Source organism: Macrobrachium nipponense, chromosome 44 (genome assembly GCF_015104395.2).
Source record: "Macrobrachium nipponense isolate FS-2020 chromosome 44, ASM1510439v2, whole genome shotgun sequence".
Taxonomy (NCBI): domain Eukaryota; kingdom Metazoa; phylum Arthropoda; class Malacostraca; order Decapoda; family Palaemonidae; genus Macrobrachium; species Macrobrachium nipponense.
In genome coordinates, this window is record NC_087221.1 from 40578145 (window position 1) to 40597686 (window position 19542).

Sequence of the window (19542 nt, forward strand, 5' to 3'; positions counted from 1 at the left end):
TGTCTAACACACTTTTAGATTCATTTTCAGCTCCTCGTCAGGTACCTGTCGACAGCACCATGGGTAACGGTGCGACAGATACCCCGGCTTGTGAACCCCGTCGTGGCGAAGGCCTAGGGGGGATCCGGTCCGGGCAGGTGCCTAAAGAATCTTTACCCAACGTGTCCCCTGTTAGTCCCGAAACAGTGCCAAAGGCGCTTATTTAGGAGAAGGGGGAGGGATATTAGTGTCGGACCTAAGATAGCTAGTCGTCAGGATTTTACTTCAGAGGAAGTTTCTAAGTTAGGATCTGACGATGATGATGATGATGACGCGGATTCGTGTGATATTGATGTTTCCTCGAATGGATGTCATGATGTAGAATTCAAGAAACTTTTTGATTTAATTTTGAGTTTTCTTCCTCAGGCGAGGCCTAAAGAGCAGAAGCAGCCTCCGCCTCGTTGTATTACAGAAGGGATTTTTCTTGACGGTCCTTCCCGGTCACGGAAATTTTTTACGTTTTCCCTTTGCCCAGAGGTTCGCGAGAGTGAGGACGGACGTTGCCGCTAAACTTTCGAAGGTGATCGGGGAAGGGAAGAGGAAGCTCTCTTCTCTTCTACGACACCGGAGAGGAGTTTACCAGGTGCGGATGATTCTTCATTCTCTCGACCCCCCAAGCCAATCCTGATTTTGTCCGACTTTCAAGTCAACCCTTGCCTTCTAAGGCTTCGGTCTCTGTCTCAATTGAAGATTTTATTGCTATGGAGGCTGTTATGAGCTCCTTACAAGAAGCTCAGTCCTTCAATATGTGGGTCCTCGGAGGGCTTTTAATGTATATCAAGGACTCCGGGTTTGTTCCTCCTGATGCTCCTCTTTGAGAAATTCTGCTCATCCATTTCAATCGCTTCTGTACATCAGAACGAGCTTGCTGCTTCAATGCAGGCCTTTCTTGTTTCTCTAAGGCGTAACCTGTATTTGTCGCAGTTACCCTCCTCTGTATCGGAGATTCAGAGAACCCGTCTGTTGTCCTCTTCTCCTTTTGGCGATTTCCTTTTCGATATTTCTGTGCTTTCTGAGGTTTTGAAGGAACATCAAGGTGATGCCTCTTCCCAAGCTCACTGGGCCTTATCAAGAGCTTTTTCCTCTGGTCTTCCTCCCATTCCTTCAAGGAGTAAGCGTAAGTTTAGGACCAGATCTGTACCTTCTGCTCCAGCCCAACAACCTCCTTCTGGCTCTTTTTTCCAGAGTACATCTCAGGTTGCTGGTGCTTCTTCTTCATCCTCTGGTGCTCACCCTTTGAAACGCGGGAGAGGTTCTTGGCGTGGCTCCAAGGGCAGAGAAAGAGCTCAACCTCCAGGAGGACCTTCTTCTTCTTCTTCTTCTTCTTCCTTGTCTCTGCGTAAGAATTTTCGGAAGTAGGAGTCATCACCTCGCCTGGAGACCGCAGTAGGAGCTTGTCTCTCCCGCCATTGGTCAGCTTGGCAGGTCGAGAGCGGTGGATGCTTGGGTGGTGGAGGTCCTGAAGGAAGGTTACGAGATCCCTTTTGTTTCCAGACCTCCACTTTCCAATCGTCCTCTCGAGTTCAGCAGTTATTCCCCTCACTCAATCAGGGGTCAAGCCTTGGAGAAGGAGCTTTTGGCCCTCTTGGAGAAGGATGCCATAGAGCGAGCTCCTCCTCCTCCAGGGTTTTACTCTCGGATGTTGTAGTTCTAAAGGCCTCGGGTGCCTGGCGCCCCATCATAGATCTTTCGGTTTTGAACAAGTTCATTCTAAAGTCCAAGTTCAGGATGGAGACGGTCCAGACTGTTCTTTCATCCGTCAGGAGGGGGGACTGGATGATTTCCATCGATCTGCAGGATGCTTATCTGCAAATCCCCGGTCATCCATCCAAGAAGCAGACCTTAACCTTTCGGGTTTTTTCCAACGGACTCTGGGAGTTTTTCCCAGTTCAAGACCCTTTGTTTCGGCCTCACCACTGCTCCACAGGTCTTTTTCTCGGGTATGGCTCCTGTTTCAGCTATTCTGCATCAGTTAAATGTAAGGATGCTTCGGTATCTGGACGATTGGCTAGTCCAGGCCGAATCTCTAGAGAAATGTCTCCGTCGAGGGAGATAGTTCTGTCTCTTTGTGTCGAGTTGGGCATTCGTGTCAACTTCGACAAGTCCAATCTAATCCCTTGCCAGATTATGACTTATCTGGGGATTGTTTGAATTCCCAGATTTTGAGGGCTTCTCCCGCTCAGAAACGGATAGACAAGCTTCTGAGTCTGATCGAAGAATTTTTGTCCTCCGTAATGCAGCCAGTTTCTCTTTGGAGGTCTCTCCTGGGCCATTTGTCATCCCTCATCCAACTGGTTCCCGGAGGTCGTCTCAGAATGAGGTCCCTTCAGTCGACACTTCGCCAGTCATGGGATTTCGTGTCCAAGGACACGATAGTCGCCTCTTCTCCACAATGTCGGAAGGATCTCCGTTGGTGGATGCAACGTTCACCGCCTCAAGTCAGGGACATCTCTTCTTTCGGTTCCTCCGGACCTAATGTTTTGGTCAGACGCCTCGGATCAAGGTTGGGGCGCACACCTGGGCTCCGAAGCCGCTTCGGGCCTTTGGTTAGAGGAGGAGAGGAGCATGTCAATAAATTGGAGGGAACTGAGGGCAGTGTACCTAGGCCTTCTTTCATTTCAGGAACAACTTGGAGTCGGTTGTCGCGATCTTTGTCGACAACACCACAGCAGTCTCGTACTTGAGAAACCAAGGCGGCACACAGTCGGATCTTCTCACTCAAGAAGCCCGATCAATCCTGTGTTGGGCAGAAGACAGGGGGATTACGTTGGTCCCTCAGTTTATCCTGGGCCATCACAACGTCTTAGCAGACGCCTTGTCGAGACCGAACGAAGTTCAAGGGTCGGAGTGGACACTTTGCCAGGAAGTCTTCGACAGCCTCAGGAAGAAATGGCCTGTCACAGTCGATCTGTTTGCCACCCCACTGAATTTTCGGTGCCAGATATTCTTCGCCCCATACCAGACTCCTCAGAGTGCCGGGACAGACTCTCTTTTGCAGGACTGGGAGGGACTTCAAGCCTATGCTTTTCCTCCGTTCTCTCTGGTGAGGTCAGTCCTCAACAAAGTGAGGGCAACCAAGCGTCTGGATCTCACCTTGATCGCCCCCTTCTGGCCACAGAAGGAGTGGTTTCCCAACCTTCTGGAAGCACTGGTGGAACCCCCATTCGCCTGCCAGAGAGACCAGATCTTCTCAAACAACCCCATTTTCATCGGTTCCATCAGAGGCTCCACATGCTTCATCTTCATGCCTGGAGACTGTCAGGAGGTTCTCCAAGCACGAAGGGTTCTCCTCCAGAGTGGCGCGACAGTTGGCTCTTGCCAGGCGACAATCAACCAGAGTAAATTATCAGGCTAAATGGTCGGTTTACAGACGTTGGTGTAAGTCTCAAGGACATTCAATTTCTAGACCTTCCTTACCGAAAGTAGCGGAGTTTTTAGTTCATTTACATCATGACAGGGCCCTGTCACCTTCGTGCATTAAGGGTTATAGGTCTATGCTTTCCTATGTTTTTAAGGCAAGGCTTCCTGATCTCTTCATCTTATGTCATTAGAGATTTACTTCGATCTTTTTCCCTATCTCGACCCAGGCCGCAGTGTTCGCCTCCGACATGGGACGTTAACAAAGTCCTTCAAGCCTTAAGGTTCCCTCAGTTTGAGCCTCTGAATTCTGCCAAATTTAGGGACCTCTCTTCTAAGACACTCTTCCTTGTCTCACTGGCTACAGCCAAGAGGGTGGGTGAACTGCAAGCACTCTCTTTTCTGGTTGCCAGATCTGGACAAGACATGATTTTGTCATACCTTCCTGAATTTGTCGCAAAGACTGAATCGTCTGATAATCCCATTCCCAGGTCTTTCGTACTGAAGTCGCTGGTCGACTTTGTTGGTAATTTAAATGAGGAATTAGTTCTTTGCCCTGTTAGGGCGCTCTCATGTTATTTACGCCGCACGAAGGACATTCAGGGTCGTCCCCGTCATCTGTTTGTTTCACCCCGAAATGTCAAGAGACCTATTTCAAAGAATGGTGTATCCTTTTTTCTCAGAGATCTGATCGTTAAAACTGGTGGTTCGGCTGCTGGGGAAGACCAGACGCCGAGAGCACACAGTATTAGAGCAGTTGCTACACAGTAGCTTTTATGAAGAATGTCTCAGTCGCCAAGGTGCTTGAGGCGGCGACTTGGCGTTCTAATTCTGTTTTTGCCTCTTTTTACTTGAGGGATATTTTCTCTAGTTCTAGGCGACCTTCGTTCTTTGGGCCCGTTGGTGATGGCAGGACAGGTCGTCAGACAGGAGAATTAGGTAGTCTTCCTGTTTTACGTTTGGTTGCTACCTGTATATTATTCTTATTATTGTATATTTTTTTTTTTTTGTATTATAACCATGGCAGTTTTTGACGTAGTTATAATGGGAATTAGGCAGTTTTGGTATTTAGGTGTTTTTGATGACAAGGACTGACTGCTTGGCAACTCATGCTGCTTCCATTTTCAGTGTGAAATGGTTCCAGCCACTGGGTTGTCGGCACTGGCGACTACGCTTCTCCCAGAGTCGATGCTGACCTAGGACTAGCCACTGGTTCGCTGGTCCTGACGACTCCTGCTTCTTCACTGTCCTGGACAGGGAATTAGTCGATGGATCGTCTGCTGTCATCTGGTGACTCGCTCACCATCTACTTTTGTGTCTCACCTGTCTTCTCAGAGTCAGACACTCGTGGAGATCAGGCGACATTTAGTAGCCCTGAGTTTCTTGTTGACGAAGTCGGTTGCGTTGATACACCCCCGATGATCGTGTAACATGAGACCAGGTTGGACTGTCCAGGCATTCGTCCTTCGGGACTGAATCGCCTTTTTGCTCCGCGCTCTTCTCTTGGCACCAGAAAGCTCGAGTTAGGAGTTGCTCATGAGCCGATTCGTTGCTGGCGACTTCGGGTTGCGTTGATACACCCCCCAAGGTTTGCTTAGCTTTGAATCGCCCAGACAGTCCAGACACTCATCCCTTTAGGAAAGAATAGTGCTTGATAGTCCTTCAGGGTGCAGCCTTGCTGTCCGCAATTCGTTCTGACTGGTCCACCTGGTCGGTCACCTGACTTTAGTACAGACGGACTGACTATGACACTTACTCCTTGTCCTGTGCTACCGCAGTTGGTGGCATTATGGTAGGAGACTTTGAGTTGTTAGTATCTTTGACCTTGGGTTGAGTTTTTGACTGCCTATGATATATATTTCTTTGTTTGTTTTCTCCTATTCTGTCCGAAGGGGAAATTGTATTCAGATTCCCTCCTCCTTTTCAATGTGTAATCGGGCTAGATAAATTATATTAAGGTAATGTTTATTAATATGGAACTTTTTATTCTAAAATTAATATTAATAATACTTACCTGTATAATTTATCTAGTCCCACCCATCCTACCCCACGATCTGCCTATCACAACTGATTTGAGGGAAGGTTTTCGTATCTGTCAACGACAGTGTTGCCAACTGGCGGACAGAATGGAGGTAAACAGGGTTTGCCAATGTGGTAAATTTTGGTGCGGTTTTTTGGGGATTTAGGGCTAGATAAATTATACAGGTAAGTATTATTAATATTAATTTTAGAATAAAAATTCCATTTTGGTGTCATCAGAGTTATAATATGGATCTGTATGGTACAGATGTGAAATTAATGTTGCTGTTCCATCGTCTTAAAATCAGTACATATTGAAAAAAATTATGTGCAATTTCTTTTTCATTGCAGCTCATCAGCATCCTTGGCAGCACTACTTATACTTCCTGACTCCAGTTGGATTATGGAGCTTGGTGCATCAAAGTTGTGCCTCACTTCGTGTTACTTGGTTGCTATTATCTTCCTTTTAATATGGTTTGGAAATTGCCATACGAATGATATCAATTTTCCTAGGAATTGAAATACTGGTTTAGTGATCTATATCTATCTTGTGTTGCATGTTGTGGAAGGCTGTTATAGCAATAACTGTTATCACAAGAAACTGTAATATACTTTAGATAAATGTTACAAAGTTTCCAAAAAAATTCTAGAAGTTGCTTACACAGTTATTTGTTGTATTTAAACTATCTGTAGATGTAAATTATTACACTTACAGATTATTATGAGCTAATGTAAACATAATACATAGTGAGTAATTGCATTTCATAGTCAGTCACCCCTGAAAGTTAACCTAAGTCTTTCAACTATTATGTTTCATATAGTAAGATAGAACTCAATTCCTTTAAACTTGACCATATGTTATAAAGATTCGAAACAAAGGAAATTCTGGCACAAGAAAGTTTCGGAGATATTAGGTGGAAATTTATTTTAATGGGCTAGGACTGAATAATTGCATATCATAAAACAATGAGGATTAATTTGCCTATTTCTGGGCTCAGCCGTGTCGCTCCGTGAAATGTGTCCTCTTTAGCACTATTTCTAGTAAAATATTGCTATGATACCAGAGAACTGCTAAATTGGACATGTCAGAAGTCTCTGACTCGCTCACCAAATAAAAGGAGGTGTCGGTATAGAACTGGGGCGAGTGTTAAACACTACCACAGCAACCCCTCCAATTAGCCTTTTCCTCATCAAAAGACCCTGAAAATGGGGAGCCGACCTATAGGTCACACCCAGCTACCCTGTTGAAGGGGACTGCGGCGTCATTCTTATCGATAGCCTCCCAGCGTTGCACGCTTTTTTATAGCTATCTGTTCTTTTTATTGGCGTAGGCTCGAGGATTTCGAGTTTTTCCCCGAAGGTTTACAGCCTCCATTTATAGGCTATGTTAGGCTTACGGAGGCAGCTCTGGTTAGAGAGGATAAGGTCCCCAAGGAGACTGTTATCCTTTCTAGAGATCAGGCTCAGCAAACATGGATACGGAGCCTAGAAGATGGGACTTGCTCAAATACTAGAATAACAGCTTTTAAAAGTCCTTTCACCATGTTTACAACTGATGTCGGGAACCCCTTACCTTTTACATCAAAGGTAGCAGAACTTACACTCCAGGCAGTGACTCGAGAAGAACCCATGCCCCAGCTTAGGGAGACAGATCCCACATCTTTACTACTGCCAGGTAGGGAGGATTTGTGGGAGGATTTGCCAGCTACGTTCTCGGTAGGCAAGCTGAAGCCAGATTGTGCAATCACCTTGTTTAGTGAACGCCTTCCTAGGCTGTCAGACGCATTGATCCAAGCCGAATTTGACGCTAAGACACGTCTCGCAAGGTCTATTAACTCCCTAGTGATGACAGAGACGGCGGCTCGGGAGTACACTCAGGAGCTGCTGTTTAAGGTCATTGCGAAGTCGTTACTTTTAAGCATGCAATGTGACTTGTACGACTTTGCGATTGCTAGGAGAAATTGCAGGAAGCATGTTCTGTCTGAGGCTACGATCAGGCACGAACCCAACAAGCTTCTAGCTTCCTCAATCTGGGGTGCAGATCTCTTCCCAGCTTCAGCAGTAACCGAGGTTCAGAGCGAGGCATCACGTCTTAACCAAAGCATCAGGTTGCGTTGGGGAATCCCTTTCAAAAGGAAATCAGAGTCTTCTTCCTCCAGTTTTAGGGCTAGGAAGAGGCAAAGGAAGTTCCTACCTTTCCAAGTCCCGCAACAGCATCCTGTGCTACAAGCTGTTCCAATTCAACAGGTATCCCAGCCTTCGACTTCTAAGGCTCAGCCTCAGCAACAGCATCAATTTGTCTTCCTTTCGCCGCCGTCTAACCAACAGGCCTCCTCACAGTATTCAGTGTCGCCCGCTTTTACTCCGGTCTATGAGAGTCGGGCATTTCACCCCTTTACCAGAGTTGCTAGGGGTGGCAGGGCTAGAGGATCCTTTCGCCAGCGCGGAGGAGCCAGAGCCCAAGGGCGAACTAGAGGTGCAAGGTCAGGCAGAGGATCCCGGCCTTCATCATCTCAATGAAGTTTCTCAGGTAGGAGGCAGGCTGTACCTCTTTCGTCATCGTTGGGGGTTCAGCAGTTGGGCAAAAAAGCATAGTATCCAGAGGCCTAGGCTGGAGTTGGATCAAAGGTCCCTCCTCCACCCATCACCTTCTATCAGGAACCAACGCAGGAATTGATGGATTACTCCAAGGACCTTCTCCAGAAAGGAGCAATCTCCAGGACGAAGAACTTGAAATTTCAGGGTCGTCTATTCAGCGTCCCAAAGAAAGGGACCGACAAAAGAAGGGTGATCTTAGACTTGTCCTGTCTAAAACTTGTACATTCGTTGCGACAAGTTCAAAATGCTGACCATCTCTCCAGGTGCGGACCTTACTTCCCGTGGGGCTGTCACCACCTCTATAGATCTTACAGACGCCTACTATCATGTCCCGATAGCTCGGCACTTCCGCCCATTCCTCGGCTTCAAACTGGGGAAAGGAAGCCTACTCCTTCAAAGTAATGCCCTTCGGGCTAATAGCACCAAGGGTTTTCACGAAACTGGCGGAGGCAGTGGTGCAGGAGCTAAGATCCCAGGGTATATTGGTGGTGGCGTACCTATACGATTGGCTAATCTAAGGGAATGAGGAAACAAAGGCAAATGTATGGAAGCCACGGACAAGGTCATGTCTTTCCTGGAATATTTAGGGTTCAAGATCAACAGGACCAAGTCCCGGTTGACTCCGGAGTCCAAGTTCCAGTGGCTAGGGATTCATTGGGACTTGGATTCTCACACTCTTTCCATTCCAGCAGGAAAGAGAAAGGAGATTGCCAAGGCAACAAGACAATTCTTAAAGTGCAAAGAGACTTCGAGAAGGAATCAGGAGAGGATCCTAGGCTCGCTCCAGTTTGCCTCAGTCACGGACGTTCTGTTGAAAGCCAAGCTCAAGGACATCAATCGAGTTTGGCGTTCGAAGGCAAATGCCAAGTGTCGGGACAAGTTCGCCCGGATACCTCTGATTCTCAGAAAACGCCTGCGCCCATGGACAAAGGCCGCCAACCTAGCCAAGGAGTTACCGTTGCAGTTTCCTCCCCGTCCCTAGTGGTGCATACGGACGCATCGCTGACAGGTTGGGGAGGTTTATTCACAGCACGAGAAGGTTCAGGGAACTTGGTCGCCTCACTTCCAAACACTTCACATCAACATTCTGGAAGCTATGGCAGTGTTTCTGACTTTAAAAAAGCTCCGTCTCCAAAGAAGACTCATATCAGGTTGGTCCTCGACAGTGCAGTAGTAGTACACTGTATAAACAGAGGTGGTTCAAAGTCACGTCATGTGAACCACGTGATGATAGCAATCTTTTCTCTAGCAGCCAAGAACACCTGGCCATCTGTCGGCTACTCACCTGGCAGGAGTCCACAATGTAGTGGCAGACGCCCTGTCTCGGTCGGTCCCTCTGGAATCAGAATGGTCACTGGACCAAGAATCCTTCGAGAGGGTTTGCCAAGAGTACCAGGTCTAGAAGTAGATCTGTTTGCCACAGAGGCAAACCACAAGCTGCCTTGTTACGTAGCCCCCAATCTGGACCCTCTGGCATACGCTACGGACGCCCTGAGCATAGATTGGAACCAGTGGACGAAGATCTATTTATTCCCTCCAGTGAACCTTCTCCTGAAGGTGCTGCACAAGTTGAGATCCTTCGAAGGTCAGGTGGCTCTCATAGCCCCTCACTGGCCCAAGAGCAACTGGTTTCCCCTTCTCCTGGAACTAGGTCTTCGCCCTCACCCTCTCCCGGACTTGAGACTATCGCAACAAGTTCAAACGAGGACTGTGTTCGATTCCTCAGGTCTTCACAAAACCCTAACTTTATGGATTTCATGAAGTTTGCAGGTAAGAGAGTAGGCGACATTGATCCACAGAACATGTTGTTCTTGGAGTCAGACAAGAGAGAGTCTACGCTTCGCCAGTATGACTCAGCAGTTAAGAAATTGTCTTCGTTCCTCAGAAGAATCAAATATCAAAGTAATGACATTGAACGTGGCCATAACCTTCTTCAGGTCTTTGTTTGAACAAGGCTTGGCAGCTGCAACAATAACAACCACTAAGTCAGCTCTGAAAAAGATTTTTCTTCTCGGGTTTGGTATCAATCTAACCGAGTCTTATTTCACCTCTATCCCAAGGGCATGTGCACGTCTACGGCCCGTTCACAGACCGTCATCAGTGTCATGGTTTCTTAATGATGTTCTTAGGTTAGCCTCGGAAACAGACAACTTCAAATGTGATTACCAAACCATTTTGCGTAAAACTCTGTTCTTATTAAGTCTAGCTTCAGGTGCCAGAATATCAGAGCTGTCATCTTTATCTAGAGATGAAGCGCATATTGAGTTCCTTTCCTCTGGGGGACGTGTTGCTTTCGCCAAATAAGCAATTTCTAGCTAAGAATGAAGACCCTTGATGAGGTGGTACCCATGGAAGATTGTCCCGCTTTCCCTCCGTCTCAGGATCCATCGTTATGTCCTGTTAAAACTCTTAAGGACTATTTATCTAGGACGTCTACCTATTCCGAAGGCCCCCTTTTCATTAGAAAAGATCGGCGTCAATGACCTTCGATGTCAGGATGCCAGAGAACTAACAATCATTCATTCATTAGAAAAGATGGTGGTACACTATCTCTAAAAGGCATTAGGCAGCAGATTTTATATTTTATCAAGAAAGCCAGCCCAGGTCATTCCCCAAGGTGCATGACATTCGGGCAGTAGCAATTCTGTTAACTTCTTCAAATATATGGACTTTGATGATCTGAAGAAGTATACTGGTTGGAAGTCACCCTTGGTTTTCAAAAAGCACTACCTTAAGTCTTTAGAGGATCTTAAATATCATGCAATAGCTGCAGGAAGGCCAGTGTCTCCTACTGCTACATCATTATAGTAGCGTCCTTGTGTCATATGAATCTTTTCAATTATGCCAGCCTCATTAACATTTACCTACCTCAGTAAATGCCTTAGCTATTAGAATAAGTGTATAATCGTGTTATAGTTTTACGACATACAAATTATCTGTATTATTATTATGTAGGTGACTTGTTGCAAATGTTGCCACATGTTTTGGCTATATAGTATATTTTGTAAATAAATTGTATTTTTTTCCAATTCTAAACTATTTTATTATTTCCTTTTGATTTCATTCATATGATTTTCCTTTCAGGATAGTATAGCTTGGGTTTGTTTCTCTGGTACAATTTCACGGAGCGACACGGCTGAGCCCAGAAAAGGGATTTTGACGTAGGAAAAAATCTATTTCGGGGCGGGAGGAAGCCGTGTCCCCGCCCAGTGAAATCCCCCCCTTTTTCCCGTTTTTTCCCCCCCTTCCCCCTTTTTTGACTGTGCACCAAGCTTCTTTGCTATCGATAAGTATGACGCCGCAGTCCCTTCAACAGGGTAGCTGGGTGTGACCTATAGGTCGGCTCCCCGTTTTCAGGGTCTTTTGATGAGGAAAAGGCTAATTGGAGGGGTTGCTGTGGTAGTGTTTAACACTCGCCCCAGTTCTATACCGACACCTTTTATTTAGGTGAGCGAGTCAGAGACTTCTGACATGTCCAATTTAGCCCAGTTCTCTGGTTATCATAGCAATATTTTACTAGAAATAGTGCTAAAGAGGACACATTTCACTGGGCGGACGGCTTCCTCGCCCAGAAATAGATTTTCATACAATCAACTTACCTGTCAGATATATACATAGCTAAGACCCGTCGTTCCCCGACAGAAATTCAAATTCTCGGCACACGCTGCAGGTTAGGTCAGGTGATATACAGTCCTGCCTGGGGGCAGGATTAGGAACCATTCCTGTTTTCTATCATATTTTTTTGCTGTCGCTTGGAATGTAAACAACGTTTGCAGTTCCTCCTGACTTGATTTTTGGATTTCATCGCCATCGATCTTCTGGGCTATCTTTTGCAGGGAAGTACTGGATCTTTGGTTCGGCATACGCATATTAATTTGTTTTGATAACTTTGGCTTCGAAAATTTCGAAGAATGTTTACGTGTAACTACCGAACTTTTCGGTAGACAATCACATAGTTTGCAAGAAGGAAAATTTTAATATTTATTCATAATAACGTGTAGTAAATGTTAGAATTGATTTGAGGCTAACTTCCTTCTTGACGATGTAAGGAAAGAATAGTTACGCTTCCTTAGAAGTTTATATAGCTCTCGTTACTAACGAGCAGTTAGAGCATTAACATTACTAGTAGTGTGGTATCCTCATCTCCTTCTTACTTCACAGAATCTTCAAATTCATATTGCAATTTGAAACAAAGGAATGTAGCTCAAAATACGAGCTATTGAAAGGTAAGAAGTGATTTTACTGTTAGTGCAGTGGAGGGTGCGTTCTGTTCGGCTCTGTTTCGCTCCCAAGCCTAGACCTCTTCCAAGCTCACATACCCAGAGGAGAAGGAAAGTCGAAAGCCTTACGGAGGTTATGGAGAATCCCACCGATCAGGCGTCCCCTCGGCAGGATCTGTAGAACGTCCCAGACTGCCAAGTTCGCATTGGAAAGGCGTCCTAATTAGTAGAGGGTGCGTTCGATCGGCTCTGTCTCGCTCTCAGGCCTAGACCTCTTCCAAACTCCACAAGCCAGAGGAGAAGAAAGTCGAAAGCCTTACGGAGGTTTATGGAGAATCCCCACCGATCGGGCGTTCCCTCGGCAGGATCTGTCAAAACGTCCCAGACTGCCAGGGATAGCCATTGCAAAGGCAGCCTTTAAAAAGTGCGTCTGTTCTTTCCGTTTCTTCATCTTACATGCCGTAAAAGACGAAGAATGTACATGTTAGAAGTTCGGACGATCTGGCTCGTTCTCTGAATAAGAGAACACTGACTCACTGAGCGAGAGGCTGAGAGCCAGCCAGCAAGCTAGCGCGAGCCACGTTCCAAACAGCCAGCAGCGAGCCGCGTTCCAACAGACTAGCGCGAGCCGCGTTCCAACAGACTAGCGCGAGCCTCGTTCATACAGATAAACGCGAGCGCGTTCCAGCAACTGAGTGCGAGCCGCGTTCCAGAACTTTTTCTTGGCGCAAGGCGCCTTCAAAGAGAGAAAACAGACGGCTTAACTAAGGAGCCTTATAGTAGAATGGCAATCAGAAGGATGCTTCCATTGAACGTTTTCTGGCAAGAGGCTCGTATAACAAGACTAGAGGCGCTCGGATCTATTAGGGCGCACTGGGACCTTCCACGCAAGCGGAACGTTCCAGGAGCGAGTCTCCTTTCTAGCGTGTGGAACATTCCAGGCGCGCGGAACGATCCAGACGCCAGGCGCTAGGCACAAGGATCCAGACGCCAGGCGTCAGAAGATTTCAAAATCTTCATTAGAGAGAGAGGTCAGTCGCGAGACTCCTCTTTGAATTTTTAACTTGAACAACTTCCCCTGGCAAATGTGCAAGATGTCGCACAGGCGGCCGTTGCTTTTGTCAGAAGGATTCTGATACTAAGAGAAGCCCCTTTTCATTATTCAGAAGACTCCTTTGTTAGGCAGTTCCTCTCAATGCGGACTCTCTCCTTCATCCATGCTCTTCCCTCGTTTGGAGGAGGCAAGAGCTTGGGGGTTTTTTCTTAATAAGATCTCATCGATGTTTGGGTATGATGGCGGATAGAAAATATCTACTTCCTTCCGTAAACCCTAGTGATGAACAGGAATTCTGTCTCTTCCGCGATTTATGAAAGAAATCACGAAAGATTTAAAGAGTTCCTTGATTAACTTCGTTCCTTAAGGATATATATATATATACTCTTTCTATCGTTCTATTAACGAAAAGAACGAAGATAGTAGAAGGTAGTAGAGTTTCTGCTGTATGAGAATACGATACGGTCAAATCATACACACATACCGTAGTTACTTCTTTTCTTTTGTGCAACTCAATTACAAGTATCCTTCTACGTCTTTCCTAGGAAGGACTACGCTTAAAGGGATTGTTAAGACTACACCTACTTAGCTTCTAGATTTATCGAAGTCTTGTTTCGCTTAAATATGCTTTAATAAGAACTTCCTGAAGTTCGATAATATTTTATTAAATTCCTTTATTAATTGGAGTAGCTGGCAACTCTGGAAGAGTAAGCGGGGACTGCTTTCGCTGAGAGCCTGAGACCAACGCAGTACGCCTACGCCAGTTACTGTCAGTACCATGTTGGTGTCAGTCATGAGCGGTCGGGCGAATCTCTCTCTCCTGTGGGATGGAATAACTTTCCGTATCTCTCCCCTACAATCGCGGTCTTAACCTCGGATTGAGGGGATAGTTAAGCTAACATAAATAAATATTGTATGCCTTTTGCTAAGAAGCTTTCAATAAGAGAGAGTTACAACCTTTCAATGCTGTTTACCGTAGGTAACATTATTAAAGGATTCTATCGCAGCAGAACATTATATATGTAATGCTCTCAGGCTTACGAAAGCATAGCTTATTAGAGTACCTGCTCAGAAGAAGATGGATGAGTCGATGGGAAACATTCTCTTTGGGGAGATAACTTGTTTCCCCTGAATGGGACTATACTACGTATATTAAGTTTTTCCTACTAAGAACGGAATTAACATGTGAAAGGATGTCGGGTACCATAAAGGCACAGGTGTTCTGGCACATAACATAAAAAGAATTAGAAGAAAGCGCCAGTCTGGCGCAACGCGCCAGAAGTACCAACCTGGCGCAATGCTCCAGAAGCGCCAGCCTGGCGCAGTGAGCCAAGAGCACCATCCAAGATTTTCTCGTTTTAGCGAGTTATTAACCTAGGAGTCCGGTAGACTCTCGGACACCAAGCTCGGTAACGGCAAGATTCGTCCTGATTTCGTTACCATTTAATCACTTAGGCCATTTCCACGACACTCTCATATCGCATAGAGCATCGAGAATCTCTTTTTTTCGCTCCTATTCGCGTTAACAAAGAGATCCTTCTCGATCGACGATAATAACTGTTAACATGTTTAATTTATTGGAAAGAGTTGTTGAGAAGACGAACAGGCTTCCTATAGACTGCTTCCTTTTCCTACTTCTCCCCCGATTGAAGATGACGTGGGAAAAGCTTCAAGGAAGGTTATCTTGCCAGTACAAGAGCAACTGGCCTCTTTGGTGGGAGTGTTAGCGCCTCGTAGGAAGGACGTTGCGCTTCCAATCAAGAAGTCTCGTCCTCTCTCCCCTGCGAAGCGAGAGGCGTCATGCAGACGTGAAGCTTCCAAACATATCGCAGAGGCTTCGGTTTCGAGAGCGAGATCGGGAGAATCTTACGGAAGACACGTAACGCCAGAGAGACGTGAGACGTCGTCAAGACATGAATAGTCATTTAAAGCTGCTTTTAGACGCGAGGCTCCAACCAAAATTTTGGCGCCAGTTAGGACGCCTTTTGAGAGCGAAGCGTCTTCCAGGCGCGAGGCGTCATCCAGACGTCAGCAGCCACACAAACGGGAGGCGTCAGCCAGGACGCTTGGCTGACTAGAAGCGTCATCCAAGCGGGAAGCGTCATCCATTTATGGAGAGAAGCCTGGGCTGTTAGCGCCTTCCAGGACTATTTAAAGCGGTGAAGAGGAAGGAATATCATTCCCTTAGCCCCTCCTCCTATTAGGAGTTTGTCTCCTCCAGAGGAAAGACGTACTGAATTAGCACAGCGGAGACTCATCTAGACCCCGAGTTAGAAGTAAACTCGGAGGAGGAGTATCAAGGAAGAGAAGGACTGTCGAACTATAATGTTTTGACAGCCTTGCTTCTAGAGGAGTATGGAGACGACTTGACTCCTGCCTCTCCTCCTTCTCCGTGCGCTCTCTTTTCTGCGAGTGCAAAGACGAAGAAATCTTCGTTTTTTCTTCAGAATGAAGCCCGCCATTTCGATGAAGAGGGCTCTTCAGTCTTTAGACTCTTGGATGAAGTTGAAGAAGGAGTTAGTTAGAACGGTCTTCTGCATGCCTCCAGCGAGACTAGCTGGTAAAAGAGGCATTTGATATCAGACGGGAGAGAATTTGGGTATTTCTCTTCCGTCTACGTCAGAAGCGGACTTTTCGACCTTAGTTGACGCTTCACGTAGACAAGGTTTGAACTCTGCCCGTATAACTTGGGGCATTTCAGAACTGGACCATCTCCTCAAGGGACTCTTTCATGTATTGGAAGTTTTCAACTTCTTAGATTGGTCCCTTGGGGTGATGTCCAAGAAAGCCCATGATTCTGAAGGACTCGAACCAGAAGTCCTTCTGTGTAGTCTTGTATAGACAAAGCGGTTCAGGATGGCTCGGTTGAGATCTCCTCTTTGTTTGGAGCAGGTCTTCTTAAAAAGAGGACAGTATATAGTGTCTTTTTTAACCAAAGCGGTCTCCCACGCTCAGAGGGCAGCGCTTCTGTACTCGCCTTTGTCTGACTTTTTGTTCCCTTCTCAGTAGTGAAGGACATTTCTCGTTCATTAACTGAGAAGGCGACTCAAGACCTTCTGACACAGTCAGTAAGGAAGAAGAAACCTGCAGACAGCCCCAAGAACACTGTCATTGTCTGATGAGGAGAAAGACCGAGCCTACAACCTGACACAGATGCGCTAGATGCGAACATATAGGACAGATAAGAGTGTCCGATGTGGACATTGCCAGACATCCTCGAGACTCTACCAAGCTCGAAGCTCCGGCAAGTGGGGAGGAGCCACCCAGGCGCGAGGCGCCAGGCAGGCGCGAGGTACCAGCCAGCGGCGAAGCTCCAGGCAGGCGCAAGGCGCCACTCCAACCAGGCGCGAAGCTCCAGGCAGGCGCAAGGCGCCAGGCAGGCACAAAGCGCCAACCTGGCGCGAGACGCCAGCCAGGCGCGAGGTGCCAGCCAGCCGCGAAGCTCCAGGCAGGCGCAAGGCGCCACTCCAACCAGGAGCTAGACGCGCGCAAGGCGCCAGCCAGGCGCGAAGCTCCAGGCAGGCGCGAGGCGCCAGGCAGGCACAAAGCGCCAGCCAGGCGCGAGCAGCCAGCCAGGCGCAAGCCAGGCTCTAGGCGCGAATCTCCAGCTAAGACGCGAAGCGTCATCCAGATGCGAGGCGCCAGTCAAGCGAAAGGTACCAGACAAGCGCTAGGCGCCAACCAAGAGCGAAGCACCAGCCAGGCGCGAGGTTCCTGCCAGGCTTCAGGCTTCAGTCGGGTGAGATCCATTTCAAGAAAGCCCTGGTCTTCTTTGAAACATGGAGATCTCCTAAGCACTTCATTAGTGACTTGATTCCTTCAAACAGCTGAGAATTAAAGCGCAGGAAGTGCGCGCTTTTGCAAATTCTTGTTCTTTACATAACAATATGTCATATAAGACATATTAGCTGTGTTGTACGGTAGAGGCAACTCTGTGTTGACTTCTCATTACACAAAGGATGCCAAGTTAACCTACGAGAGATCCTTCTCTTTTGGTTTATACGTTTCTGCGGATACGTTACTGGGATAAGGAGCCGACACTGATCCTTAACTTTGAGTTAAAGTTTTTTAACTTAGTGAAATTATTGGGGTTTTTGAAAGGAGTGTGTGGATAACTCTTTCCAATTTGAGCGCGAACCCTCGTGTTAGGATCAGGTGATCGGGATCGGTGTTGCGCTCCTTCATAAGGTGTATTGTCATATAAGTGGATCAGCACCCATTGACAAAGTCCTTTCAGGCTCTGCCGAGTAAGTGGATAAGACCCCTTCGGCAGACCCACAAGAACTCTTGGCCATAGATCACATATCTCGCTAAAGTTTCTTGAGGTGATGCAGACTACTGGGCAAACACCCACGAAGTCTACCACCTATCAGGTAGGAACCAAGGTTTTATTTATACCTACAACATATGTTGTTTACCTGTCTATTCCATATAGTAGCTGTCTCTTACCCTCCACCGAAGGGTGCCAATCAGCTATGTATATATCTGACAGGTAAGTTGATTGTATGAAAATGATATTGTTATGATACAATAAAGTTTCATACATACTTACCTGGCAGATATATACGATTAGGGCCCACCCAGCCTCCCCGCAAGGAGACAGGTGGAAGAGAAAAAATATGATAGAAAACAGGAATGGTTCCTAATCCTGCACCCAGGGCAGGACGGTAGATCACCTGACCTACCTGCAGCGTGTGCCGCGAAATTTGAATTTCTGTCGGGGACGACGGAGTCTTAGCTATGTATATATCTGCCAGGTAAGTATGTATGAAACTTTATTGTATCATAACAATATCATTTTTCCTACGTCAAAATCCCTTTTCTGATGCAATACAGGGTTACGCTTGGCCCATGAACATACTGTAATTTGCAGTTGATTCAGTCATTTAGAGCCCTCATTTACAGTCCAGATTTCTCCAGCTACACCTTCATTTGTCATGGAGAAAGAAAATGCCAAGTTAAAACCAGTTGTCTACCTTTTAACTCATTGTTTTGTGTGTGTTTTTTCAACACAGCCTTGAGAAGCTCTCCCCAGCTTGTGCTGTGGCATTTGAATTTTTTTTTATTAGTAACAGTAATTTCAATTGTTCAAATGCAAAACAAACCTTTGGTTTTAAGATTAGGATATATCTAGCACCAGTTGGAAAACTGGTGAAATTAATTTTTAAATTTGTGTACGTTTGTAATTTTTCTCAGCATCAGTATGTAATTTAATTTTTGTGCAGATGTAATTTGTGAATAAATATTTAACTGTGCACAAGTGTAATTTATTTTGACAGTGGAGTGCCAATGGAAATTTATCTTTCCCTTGCAGGTGATGGCATTTTTCATTCGGCCCATGCTCTCTCTGGGACTTATTTGTATTGGGCTGTGGCCAGTGATTATGTATTCAATGCAGGGCACAGTAGAGAAGTCAATGCGTCTTGTATGGATTGGCGCTTGCATTCTTTTGGCTTCCTTCACTTATATGCCTGTAGTAGGCAAAGAGCCTTATTACCCAATGGTGTAAGTAACATTTTTTGTTATAAATCTGATTTCAGGTGTTAATTATGGAAAGGGCTCTTGGTTAGGAATTGCTTCTGTTATCTTGTTTAACCATGAAAAGATTATTGTGATTTCATTCAACCATGAACAAAATTCTGTCATATAGGTAGTAAAAAAAAAAAGGAAAGGAAACTTTTCTACACTTTTTGACAGATTTGCTTATCTAGTTTGTAGTCTTAAGACAGAATAAATAAGGAAGAGAGACAGTCATAAGACAGTAAATAAGGAAGAGACACATGGAATTTAGATTAGAGAGGAGGAAGCTGCAATGAAAACCTTTCACCATGTGAACAAAAAAATTTCATAGCATCTTCAAGAAAAGAATGCTATTTTAAGCAACACTGAATGTGATATTCAGTGACATGATGGCGTTCTTGGTTAAGATTTGGCTTTAAACATTGATACTTATGCAGTGTTATCAGCCTTTGATTGTGATTTGTAATTCTTAAATTCCATAAGTAAGGGCCTCTTATTTTCATAGGAGTGTCCTTCTAGCTGCACTTATTAGTTCATCTGCAACTGCATCAGCTCGCTAAATTAGTGAATGAGGATTGTAGTAAGATTCTCAGTTTAGATGCTAGGTATTCACCTGAGAGCATGACAGTTTTTTTATGAACACGAATTCAGTTAGAGTTGTAACGTAAATAAGAATATTGTTTTGAAACTGAAAATCTTCACAAAAACTGAGCAGTCTACACCCAAAAGGTCCCT

The 19542-nt window shown here is 45.8% G+C and overlaps 1 protein-coding gene across 1 annotated transcript in view; it reads left to right on the forward strand.

Annotated features, from left to right (window-relative positions):
• Positions 1 to 19542, forward strand: part of LOC135204211 (GPI ethanolamine phosphate transferase 1-like) — a 75155-nt gene that overhangs the window by 35226 nt on the left and 20387 nt on the right. Inside the window, 2 exon segments of the mRNA XM_064234315.1 lie at positions 5767 to 5942; positions 18602 to 18792. Of these exon segments, the coding sequence (XP_064090385.1) occupies positions 5767 to 5942; positions 18602 to 18792 (367 nt within the window).